The 12291-nt window shown below is 38.8% G+C and overlaps 1 protein-coding gene across 2 annotated transcripts; it reads left to right on the top strand.

Moving 5' to 3' along the window:
- Positions 1–2338: 2338 nt before the first annotated feature.
- LOC311265989 (uncharacterized protein) lies at positions 2339–11929 on the top strand. Of its 2 annotated transcripts, XM_084368172.1 has the most exons (10): positions 2339–2371; positions 2464–3062; positions 4300–4335; positions 4548–4622; positions 7178–7213; positions 7441–7515; positions 7863–7947; positions 8045–8162; positions 8588–8937; positions 9710–11929. In XM_084368172.1, the coding sequence occupies exons 2-9, from the start codon at positions 2970–2972 to the stop codon at positions 8931–8933; spliced, it is 864 nt and encodes a 287-aa protein (XP_084224298.1). In that variant the 5' UTR covers positions 2339–2371; positions 2464–2969; the 3' UTR covers positions 8934–8937; positions 9710–11929. The 2 variants fall into 2 exon arrangements, with proteins under 2 accessions (XP_084224298.1, XP_084224297.1); XM_084368171.1 differs by lacking the exons at positions 2339–2371; positions 2464–3062 and having other exon boundaries at positions 3602–4335.
- The last annotated feature ends 362 nt before the right edge of the window (positions 11930–12291 follow it).

The raw sequence follows: 12291 nt of genomic DNA on the forward strand, positions 1-12291 counted from the left end.
AACACAGCTGACACTAAAATAATCAACATCTGCCATTTAGTAAGCGCTAGCAATGTTACTGACAGTTATCAGTGCTCATTTGCACAACTTGTGTTATACTGACCTGTTATTAACTCTAATAGCTGCAGCTGTGAAGCTTTCATCTGTGTGACATGGCTGTAACACGTGTATCCAGTTTCTCAGCTAAGCAATGGATAAGCTACACTGTTAGTGTTTTTCATTTTTATTGTGGACAAAGCTTCATGTAGGTGGCTAACACATCCGAGTAAAGTCAAGTAGACGTGGACCTGGTTTGTACACAGGTGAGAGGACAAGAAACAGAATGAGGGGTTTCTAAACATTTTATAATTCTTATACTGCATCTTGGTTTAAAAGGGTATTATCTTGAAGTTGCATCTTAAATCAACTGTACACAACCTGTCCATCAAATGGAAGATAAAGTTTGTGACTGAGCTAGTCAAGAAAGTCAGGCTAGCCACGAGAATTCAAGGTACTTAAATGAGGATTTGATGTAGACCGAAACAGACCACATTTCGTCATGAAGACACACACACATAACAGGTGAAAATACCAGCCACGCTGTCATGGCTTGAAAGTAGCCATGTTAAGTCATGAAGTGTGTGGCATGTGAATTGTTTCCGCAGTTAATATGTTCCTAGGTGCAAACATTTCCAATGACCAAAAGTTCCTATGAAATTCAGTAGTGATAACATGTAGGTCATCGAGAACTACAAAACAAAAAATGTTAAACATAAATTTAAACATAAAGTAAGGGGGGGAAAGATAAAAAAAAATATGATGAGTGGTAATCAAAAACAAGCTATTAGATGGATACCTAGGATATCAAATAATTAATTTTTTTTTTTTTTTTCGATTTGACAAAGAAACACTCAGCCATGCATGAAATAACGGGTAATTTTTCACCCGTGCTGCGCATTAAAAAATTACCCGAAGTGAAGCAAAGGTATGGAAAAATGAAAACAAGAATTTGTTATGGTCAAAATTAAGTTAATTGAGGAATACCTGGAAAGCTGAATGTTGACATTAATTTACTGCAAAGATAAAAAACAAAACCAAAAAAAACTTAACAATTTTTTTAAGTCATTTTTGACTAGTGTTAAAAAAAGGTAATGAAAGGGTTAAACTCCCTTCCTCGGCTCCTGTGACCTCCCTAACATTAGCTCAACTGTAAGTAGTGATTGCAGGAAACCAAATAAAAGATCCACCCTCCCTCTTTCCGCAACTCAAAGAGAGGAAGTGCACTGATTGTTCAGGCCAGTGTGGCTTCCTGTGTGGACCCTGCTCTATTTAACTCCTACCAGAGAGTTAGCTGGCAGCTTGTAGCCTCTGCAAAAAAGAAATAAAAAGAAATAATAGAAATAAAAACTGGATTGTGTGTGGCATGACCATGTTTCACTTTCAATGACATGCCATGCTTGTGATGTGTGTGATCCTGTGAGAGATGATGTAAATGATACAGATATTCCCTCATCAATAATGCAGGAAGACGTGCTTTATGGATAGCAGAATATTAACTTGTTGGACTACTCATCAACTGAAATTTTGCTGTTGTCATGAGTAGAAAACACTCTTGAAACACAGAGATTTGTTAGGGCCAGGCGTATTGATCGTTTAGCATGTGGTCAGTCTTACTACAGGTGTCTGTAGCTTTGGCTACATGAACAATATTTATTCAGTCTGATTGAGTGCAAAGAGGCTCTGCCCTATGGAAACCAAAGTTTTTTTCACAACTAATTGAGAAAATGTTATCAATTAATTCGATCTGCAATCTTCAAGATGACAATGGGGACAATATGTTCAGAGTGAATGTATTTATTCCAACTAGGAAAACTGAGCATTTACATGGTTATTAGGTGCTAAAATGTTCCTATTGAAATTAAGTCTGCATTTTACTTTGTTCATCTCCTTATCAGTCTCATTTACTCAAGTTATGAAAATGCCCACATTAAGTTTTATTTCATATACTTGCATTCAAACATAATAATAATAAAAATCATTCATCAATATTTTTATATATAGTTGTGTATTCATGTATTGATGTACGCAGGCATACCTCATCATTAAATCATTTTGCAGTATGCACAATATTTTACTTTTACATTGAATACATTATGTTGCCTCTTCACCGTGTTTAGTCACAGTATTAATTGTATCATTGTGTAAGCCTAAAGTGTAAGTACGAAAACACTTGTCTGAGTTAGAAATCCTCATACTGTCCACAGGAAGAGTAAGAATGTGGGCAAGTGAGTGACTTCCTGGAATAGCAAAAGAGGTGTACACAAAGTCATGGACACAGGATGTGTGAGTATTGCGTCTATTTAGATTTCATGAGTCAGTGTTAATCAACCGGGTGAGTTTAGCTTCAGAGGGGGATAAAGGGCTGGATTAACTATATTTTTCTAGTCACAATTACTTCTTACCGTTTTCTTCATTTTCTCACAGACATGGGACCAATTCGGACAACAAATGTGGATACTACAATTCTTTCAAGTTTGTTTGGGACTGGGTAGCTTGAAGATCAACACCTCAGGACATGACTGCATCTTCTATGAAATCATCTTGATGAGGACAATGCGCTAAAAGACTGACTTAGTAGGTACTGAGAGGCTAATAAGAGACAAGAGGAAGGAATCAAAGCCATTGCAACAACACTGAGGGGCAGTGGTATTACAGAGTTGACTTTATTGACCAAAAGTTGAAAGATGATGATGATCACAGTTACTGCCAGTATTGTAGTGAAGACTACCTCAGTGATTTTAATGGGACTGTACACATTTATTGTCACAGATGAGGAAATGATAATTAATAATATTTTTCAGCCAAATACAGCTGTACTCAACCGTGGAGGTCCTTGTCAGTTTTGCCTCTTTGATTAATGTAGGGATCACACACAAGTGGACTCTGTTTCTGTGGAAAGAAACTATCAAGAAGATTCAACAAAACATGGCATGGACATCCTTTTTACACAGCCATGTATTTCCAATTGCTTTGAAGCAAGAGAACAGGATAGATTATCCAAACGATACAACCTAACATCCCAGGTAAGCTGAAAGTCTTTACTGATGTACATTAGATGTGTTTTATTTCTGAGGTGTCTTTTTTCCCCTTACATTATACAAAAATTTGTGGTCAAATTTGGTGGAAAAGGCTCAAAGAATCTGAGCAAAAATGAGGATTGTGGTGCTACAAAATAATTCCCTATAAAATTGTGGTTGAGTCAGAGATTGCTGTGAACTTACACGACCATTAGAGCTGATCCAAAGCTGACATGGATGACATCTAGTGGCCTACACTTGTATGATGCTGTCAAAACAGTCTATTAATGATATCAGTGATTCAGTTCTCTGATAAGCTTTGGTTCGCAAAGTTGAATTTATCTGGTAGTTTGACAAACTTAACCGTAAACGTATGTGTTTGAAGTCAAATTCAGGGTAAACAAAGTGAAACATGTAAACAAAACTGAACGTGGTTTAATTTGGTGCCATAACGCGAGACTAGTCTTATTCTCGCGTTGCGTCATATGACGAAACACCGGCCATTTTCTGAATGTGTCGTGTAAGCAGTTAGCACTAGATGCGAACATATGAAATCCTGAAAGGCATTTGATCTGCAGAAAGCTGAAGATTTCATTTTAACCAGTGAAATGGTAAGGTTATTGGTATCATCAATAATTTAAAACGTCTATGTTCGTCTGCACCTTTACTTACCGACAGGGTAATGATGATGAACAACGATTAATTTACATGTTATCTGTCAACGAACCAGTTAGCCTGTTAGCATGTAGCAGATATTGTTGAGTGATGATAGCGGTAGGCCTATATCTATCCTTTACTTCAACTCTTGGGTTAAGAAAATGACTAAACTTGTCTGGCTACAGTTAATGAGACAAGTGCAATTATTTCGAACAGTAAACTAGATTAGAGAGTGTCCGTGCGACATTGAGTTGTGTCTGTTGTTTCCTTGTTGTGTCAACTAGAGTGCTTAATTCTAACATGGAGGACGGGAGTTATATAAGAGTTATATTACATGAAAGCTGAAAACATGGATTTTTTAACTTTCATGTAATCAGTGGGACGGTCAGTTTGATTCTATGATGCAGTTACCTCTTACAAGTTTGGTCGTCTTAAAACTGAAAGAAGTCATTCATCCACACTGAACATGTCAAGTATATACATTTTTGTAGAAGGGGGCCAATCACTGTGTCTGGCAAACTTTAAGAGAATATATATATTGATGTTAAACAACAATGTTAACATTGTCCTGCTGTTCTCCACTCAGGTTCGAGTCATACATCCAGAGGATGTGTCTCCTCCAGTGAGTGTAACTGTTTCTCCCTGTTGGCCTTTATGTTGTACAGCAGCATATTGATCATATGGGGACACTGCGTTGTTTCAGTTTCAAACACACACATACAAATCTTTGACATTGCAAAATCTAATATTTAACCATGGAATATTGGTTATTTAAATTTTAGTAGAATAAAAGAAATGTATACATCTGCTCTGTTTATTATCATGCCTTCCTAGGTCCAGTGTGAGAGCAATCCCACTGGTTCAAATGGACGTGTGGTGTACGATGATGTAACCTATCCCGTACCTTCTGTAAGTACTTACACACTGACATGAGAATTCACTGTACCTAACGATTTTCCCTCTTATTTATTTTACAATTGCCCGGAGCAGTGTACCCAAACCTTTTTCAGCTTGTGACACCTAATAACTGAAGTCGATTAAAGTCTGTTAAACCCTTGTAACTGGTTGCAAACTTCTACTGAATGTTTAAAGTTCAATCAAATTCAGGGTAAACAAAGTGAAACATGGAAACAAAACTGAACATGGTTTAATTTGGTGCCATAACGTGAGACTGGTCTTACTCTCATGTTGTGTTGTATGAGTAAACGCTGGCCATTTTCTGAATGTCACAGGGTCGTGTGCATGGATTAAAGCAAAAAAAAATCTTTTGACTGAAATGTTTTTTCGAGCTGTAGCCAAGTCATTTGTAATTTGTGAAACATGTTACAGGGCATTTTACTTGACACGTGCTAAAAAAATAAGATAAGATTTACAGCCTCACCCCACACCATGTTCTCTAATGCAGACATCAAGTTTAAATATTTGACCAACAGTGTTTTACAGGAGGATGATCTGAACAGCTGTTCTATTCACACTTAAAATGTTTTTTGTCTTTTCAGTGTAATTTTCAATCTATGAAATCAATCTGTGCCTTTTTTTTTGCCAAGCTTCTCTCAAGTTTTACTCTTTCAAATAATCAACCATCTACAGGACTTTTCAGTACTCTATTTTTAAACTTCTTCTTCTCATCATCATTATCATTAATTATTATTATTAATAATAATATTGTTTAAAGTGAGCCTCTTATCGTTTAACAGAAAAATACATCATACAAGCAGCAACTTTTGCAACCTTGTCAGTCTGATGGCGAATTATCACTTTCTGTCATCACTAACATACTGTTAATAATCAAAGAAGCTCTGAGGCTTTGTTCTGTATGTTATAATACAAGATTTAAGCATTGAGCTACAATCAGGCAACATTCATGATTTTGTGCAGTCAAACTAACCAAAAACTTCCTTTTGATCATCATTATAAAGTTTCAGGGCGTTCCTGTAACCATGGTAACTAACGGTGCCAGAGGGGAGGGAGAGACGCTGAATGAAGCCATTTAAACAGATACACTGCAGTCCAGACTATAGTTGTTATTTCACACATGTAGCACACAACAGGAGACTCTCCGTGTCAGACGACTTCTCATGTGCTGACTAAACTCAATTGACAAGGTAGCAGCGCGACGAGTCCTTGCTAGCTAAGCAGCTAAACTTTAGCGCCGCTCCTTGTTGAGATCCCGCCCTGTGTGGGTCACTACACTGTCATTGGTCAGGCGCGCACACGCTGTTAACGATACAATTGGCTGTAGAGTGCGACAATCTGTCAATAAACATCAGCCAACAGTTCTCCCCCGATCTACATTGATCTCACAAGTCGCCTCTGTGAAGTTTGAATGACGGAAATCCGTCGTAGCGACGGAGAACTTTAATCCATGCGTGTGTTAGCAGTTAGCACTAGATGCAAAGTATATGAAATCTTGAAAGGCATTTGATCTGCAGAAAGCTGAAAATTTCATTAAAACTAGTGAAATGGTAAGGTTATTGGTATTATCAATAATTTAAAATGTCTATGTTTGTCTGCACCTTTACTTACCGACAGGGTAATGATGATGAACAATGATTAATTTATGTTGCACCCTTAAAACAGACAGGACTCCGTCTTCAGTTTGGCAACTTTATTCGCCCCGGCGCTGCGTTTTTTTTTATGTTTGTTCTTTTTAGACTCTCACCTGTGCTCACACATGCACAACAACAACAACACAGTCTCGGCCGTAAAACAATGACGTCATAGCCGCACGCACGCTGATGATGTATTATGTTGCTCAAAACAGAAATACATGCTTTTGTAAAAGCACTACTATAACTAAAAAAAACTGTGTTCACCCAAGATAATTGCTAAATAGTGTACAAATTAGAAATAATATTATGTTATTCAGTAAAAGGTCTGATCTATTCTATTTTTCAAGTACACATATTTCTAGGTCGCAACATTTACATATTATCTGTCAACAAACCAGTTAGCCTGTTAGCATGTGTAGCAGATATTGTTGAGTGATGATAGCGGTAGGCCTACATCTATCCTTTTATTTCAACTCTAGAATCAAGAAAATGACTTCTCTGGTCTGGCTACAGTTAATGAGACAAGTGCAATTATTTCGAACAGTAAACTAGATTAGAGAGTGTCCATGCGACATTGAGTTGTGTCTGTTGTTTCCTTGTTGTGTCAACTAGAGTGCTTAATTCTAACATGGAGGACGGGAGTTATATTAGAGTTATATTACATGAAAGCTGAAAACATGGATTTTTTAACTTCCATGTAATCAGTGGGACGGTCAGTTTGATACTATGATGCAGTTACCTCTTACAAGTTTGGTCGTCTTAAAACTGAAAGAAGTCATTCATCCACACTGAACATGTCAAGTATATACGTTTTTGTAGAAGGGGGCCCATCACTGAGTCTGGCAGACTTTAATTGGATTTATATTGATGCTAAACAACAATGTTAACATTGTGCTGCTTTTCTCCACTCAGGTTCGAGTCATACATCCAGAGGATGTGTCTCCCCCAGTGAGTGTAACTGTTTCTCCCTGTTGGCCTTTATGTTGTACAGCAGCATATTGATCATATGGGGACACTGCATTGTTTCAGTTTCAAACACACACATACACACACGCATTCTGAAAATCTTTGACATTGCAAAATCTAATATTTAACCATGGAATATTGGTTATTTAAATTTTAGTAGAATAAAAGAAATGTATACATCTGCTCTGTTTATTATCATGCCTTCCTAGGTCCAGTGTGAGAGCAATCCCACTGGTTCAAATGGACGTGTGGTGTACGATGATGTAACCTATCCCGTACCTTCTGTAAGTACTTATACACTGAAATGAGAATTCACTGTACCTAAAGATTTCCCCCCTTATTTATTTTGCATTTGCCCAGAGCAGTGTACCCAAACCTTTTTCAGCTTGTGACACCTAATAACTGAAGTTCATTAAAGTCTGTTAAGCCCTTGTAACTGGTTGCAAACTTCTACTGAATGTTTAAAGTTCAATCAAAACAGGCTTTTTGCTTGTTTCATGTTTGAGTCCTGAAGGAAATGATCAGTAATACCAAAGAAAAAGGGGGAAATAGTTAAGGGAAAATATAATTAATTATCTAATGTCCGATTTCTGATTTGTCTTGCTGTTCCCTGTGGTCCTCTTGACCCCAGGACAGGAACCCCCAACCTAGAGACGAGGCCTCATCTGTGGCCAACTCACCTGTTGAAGTTGGAGGATCGGAGCAATCGAGCGCCGGTAAATGAGAGAAAAACCACCTGTACAGAATCAAACTAAACTATAAAATTGCTTCTTCGGGTTAATTTTCCAAAAATCTGAATTCAATTGTTTTCAGAGGAGAACCTTGTGCTTTGGCCCCGTGGACACTTGACATCTGGTGGGAGATGTAACGCACAGCTTAGTCCCTGTCCCGTCTGCCTGGGTGAAACCACACACAGAGTGACTGTCCCCAGGTAATTTCAGTGTTAAAGTTCATACTTTACAGTGAAGACATGTGTGCCACAGTAATCACAGACAAAGCAACAAATTATTAGTATAATACAATGTATAACAGTAATTTGCAATTAATGAATAAATTACACTTGTGTACTTTGGTATTCTAAGTATTTTAGTCGTTCATTTTATCCCTATCTGGTCCGTAGTGTAAGGGCAGTCTCAGCAGCTCCACACACATAAAACCGACTCTTTTTCAGTCTGAGCCCTTCCTCCAGGCTAACTAAAGGCCATGTTTCCATGCTAACGATCAGTGACACCTGCTGACCAGTGGCACCAAACTAAACAAATAAAGAAAACATGGCTGTGGCTTAATAGTGTTGTGCAGCAAGTAATGAGAAGGAAAGGACGTAACTTCATACTGTCTGTATTTCAAAATGAACAGGGCCAATGGGAATGGCAGAGGACGTTGGAGGCAGGCCCGGCAGACTGGGAATCGGGCAGGGCGTCGTCGACGGGCTCAGCAGACTGGGTATCGGGCAGGGCGTCGTCGACGGGCTCAGCAGACTGGGAATTGGGCAAGATGTCGTCGACAGGCTCGGCCATCGAGAAATCAAACCAGGAATCAACACCCACAGTCCATATGGTCACTCATTCGCAGGGGCGCTGAGGCTCTGGTAGGCAGGGTGGCTGATGCTCTGGTACGCAGGGCAGCTGCAGCTCTGTGGAGCTATGTGGCTGAGGGGCGCTGGGTGACTGTGACTGAACGGCAACCACATCTTCTTCTTTAGTCTGGTATGTACCTGGCCAAGCTAGTATTTTCAAAAGGTAACTGTCAGGGTGGGTCCTCAAGCAGTTCATTGAGAACTCAAGGAGTTGGGGCAGACGGGTGTCATGGTAGCTCGCTCACGACAGGCAGGACATGCAAGTGGTTGGCTGCCTGCCTCAGTACAGGCAGGCCCCAGGCTTACAGGGGTCTAATGACTACATGGCAGACAGACTGATAGCAGGCCTTAGATTTACTCAGGTACTGAAACGTATAGCACTATACCCCTGCCAACAACATATTTATTTATTTAAGAATCCTCCAAATAAATCTTAAGAAAGTAGGTAGCCAGATTTACACATTGATGACAAAATCATTTGGAGCATAATAACAATAATAATAATAATAGTAAAGACTAACATTCCCCTCCAAAATCTCTCATGGGTGTTGAAACGGGTTGAGATCAGGTCAATGCAAAGGCCATAGCTTATGATTCACATAAGTGTCATGCTCATCAAACATGGACGCATCTGTTAGGTTTCTCTAATCATTTAGTTAGCTCTTGTTTTTTTTTATTTCTAACCTGTCTCTATATTATAGCATAGCCGCTTTTCTTAGGTCAGTTACATTACAGCTTCAGTACAGTCTCTTGTATGAGTGCAGGAACATACAGAATAGAGGACCTGTTCGATGAAATGAAATAGATAAATAAAGCTCACATCTCAAATGTCCCATTTCAACACAAAAAGTTTTACAAGCTCACCTGATACATTTCCTTCCCTCTCTGTCTTTTGAATACAGGAACCACGGGAAAAAATCTGAGTGCAGGAAGAGATGGCTCCCCAAGCCGAGTCTAAACTCCACAGGTTCCTTTCCATCCTTACACCAGCTGCACTTGAATTCAAATTGTTCTCCTGGTCCAACCAATGGTACAAATCTGGTATAATAAACAGCCATATGGTCATTTTCACCTTTGACTTCATTTTAAAATGTATGTGCTATAACTCAAATTAAATTAAAAATGACAGCGCTGCTGGTACTGTACCTGACTAAGTGTTTTTTCTTTTAAATTTTTTGTTTTTTTAATATAAATTACACAAAAGGCAAAGAAAAAGTGATTCCTAGTATAATGGCTAAACTGGGTGGTCTGGGTCAGTTTTGAAGTTAGGCCTAGAATCATCATCTTATCATTCTTAATTTGCTGTAATAGTATTGCAATAATAACAAAACACTCCTCTCTTGCTTACTGCTGATGTGTGCATGTTAACATACGGTGACAATGCTATCATTCTTATAATAATAATTGTCCTTTTCTATAAAGCAAGTTTAACAAATAAGCCAGGCTTATTTTGGTTAGTCAACTCTTTTCCCACTTGATAACAAACATTTAGGCTCATACTAAATAAAATAAGTATGAATATAAATTACCCCAAATAATGATTTGGTGACATCAAGGCTGAACAGCACAAATGCAGTCTCAAAGGAGACAGGAAGATGTAACAAAAAGCTGTTATCCAAGTCCAAAATCCAATAATCAAAAATGCAACAAACAAAAAGGCAGACAAAGGAAAATACAACAGTACTACAAATACTGCAGACAAACCAGAAACCAAAGAGAATAAACTGGAAACACAGAGGACACACAAGGACCAGGGAACAGGCACACGAGATGTAGGAGACACAGGACTGACATGAGGAAATCACAGGCTTAAATTCACAGGGAGTTAGCTAATGGGACACAGGTGTACACAGAAAAAGAGTGGGAAAACAGACAAAAGGGAGGAAATAGAAAGTAGAAAGTAAAATATGACACATGAGGATATAAACTACAACATAAAAGAGGAAATAATCAAACCAAAAAACCAAAACATGACAATTATGACCAGAAATATATCTAAATCCATGGTCTATAAATAAGGACCTAATTGTGTCAGAATTGTGTAGAATTAAAAAAGTGAAATCAGAAATAACCTACTAGAAATAGGGTAATGTGTTATTTCAAATATTTGCAATAGACAAATAGAAATAAAGCCTTAAGGCACCATTCTGAATAATATTTAATTTCACTTGCTCCAACTTTCGTTATTCCCCACTCAGCAAAGAGGCCAAGGGTTGGAATCTAACCTGTGCCCCTGCTGAGGACACAGCATGGGGTGCACACGCAATAACTTGGCTGCTTAAGCCCCACCTGATTTGTTTGCTTCATTCAATTTGGGTGTTTGACTTTAATCCCCACTTTTCTTGGCTTGCTTTATGGAACTGATCCCAGGTGTCATGGTCCCGTCATTTCTGTTTTATGTGTTTTGGGGTTTTTTGTGGTGTCTTTTGCCTGGTGAGGAACACAGGATGGAAACGGAACACTGGAAACTAGTCTTCTTTCCCTCTGCTCTGCATCACCTTTGTTAGCCTCTCCCTGTTCCCAGTGTTTTTCCCTGCTTCTCAGCTCCTTTGTTGCTCTAGTTTCCTCTATGATTCCTCTCACCTGTGTTTCTCCACCTCCCTTCACTTGCACCCAAATCCTTGTTAGTTCACGTTGTATTTAAAGGATAACTACAGTTTTTTACAACCTGGACCTTATTTCTAGCATAAAATCCGATCATTTACTCACCCAGATAACTTTGGTGTCATTTGGCGTCGTTCGGACGAAATTAGATCCAGTGGAGCACCGCTATATCCATATAATGCGAGTGACGGGGCACCGAAGCGCGGCCTCTATGAGCATTATCTGCCACGAAACTAGTTCATTTCACCAATATTTTGTTACGATACGCTAGTGCTATTCCCCTCTGAGTCCGGGCTCGTCTTTTATCAACATCCGGGGTCTCTAGGTTGATCTACTACCTCTGACCTGGAAGATGTCATCTCTGAGCTGCACGCGCACCCGCGACAGCCGGCTTGTTTACCTGTAGCTGATACTGCTAGTTTGACCACGGATGTTGGTATCATGACAAAATATTGGTGAAACGAACTAGTTTCGTGGCAGATAATGAGTTATATAGAGGCTGTGTTTCAGTGCCCACTGGATCTAATTTCGTCCGAATGACTTCAAATGACACCAAAGTTATCTGGGTGAGTAAATGATCATATTTTATGCTAGAAATAAGGTCCAGGTTGTAAAAAACGGTAGTTATCCTTTAAGTATTCAAGTCATCAGTTCAGTCTTGGTTGGCTATCTGGAGAAGGGTTGGATACTACTCTGAGGGAAGGGTTTACACCAACTTAGACAGTTAGATCTGGGTTATGGAATGAACATCGTTGTGAATTTTAACACTGTTTGTGGACACTGTAAATAGTTTGTACTGTGAACCTGTTTTCAGTCCAGTAGGTGGAGGTAATACAGCTCACTTGGATGTCAACGGCAATAAAACCCAACAGAAGAAGAA

Source organism: Pagrus pagrus (genome assembly GCF_965226575.1).
Source record: "Pagrus pagrus genome assembly, chromosome: 12".
Lineage (NCBI taxonomy): Eukaryota > Metazoa > Chordata > Actinopteri > Spariformes > Sparidae > Pagrus > Pagrus pagrus.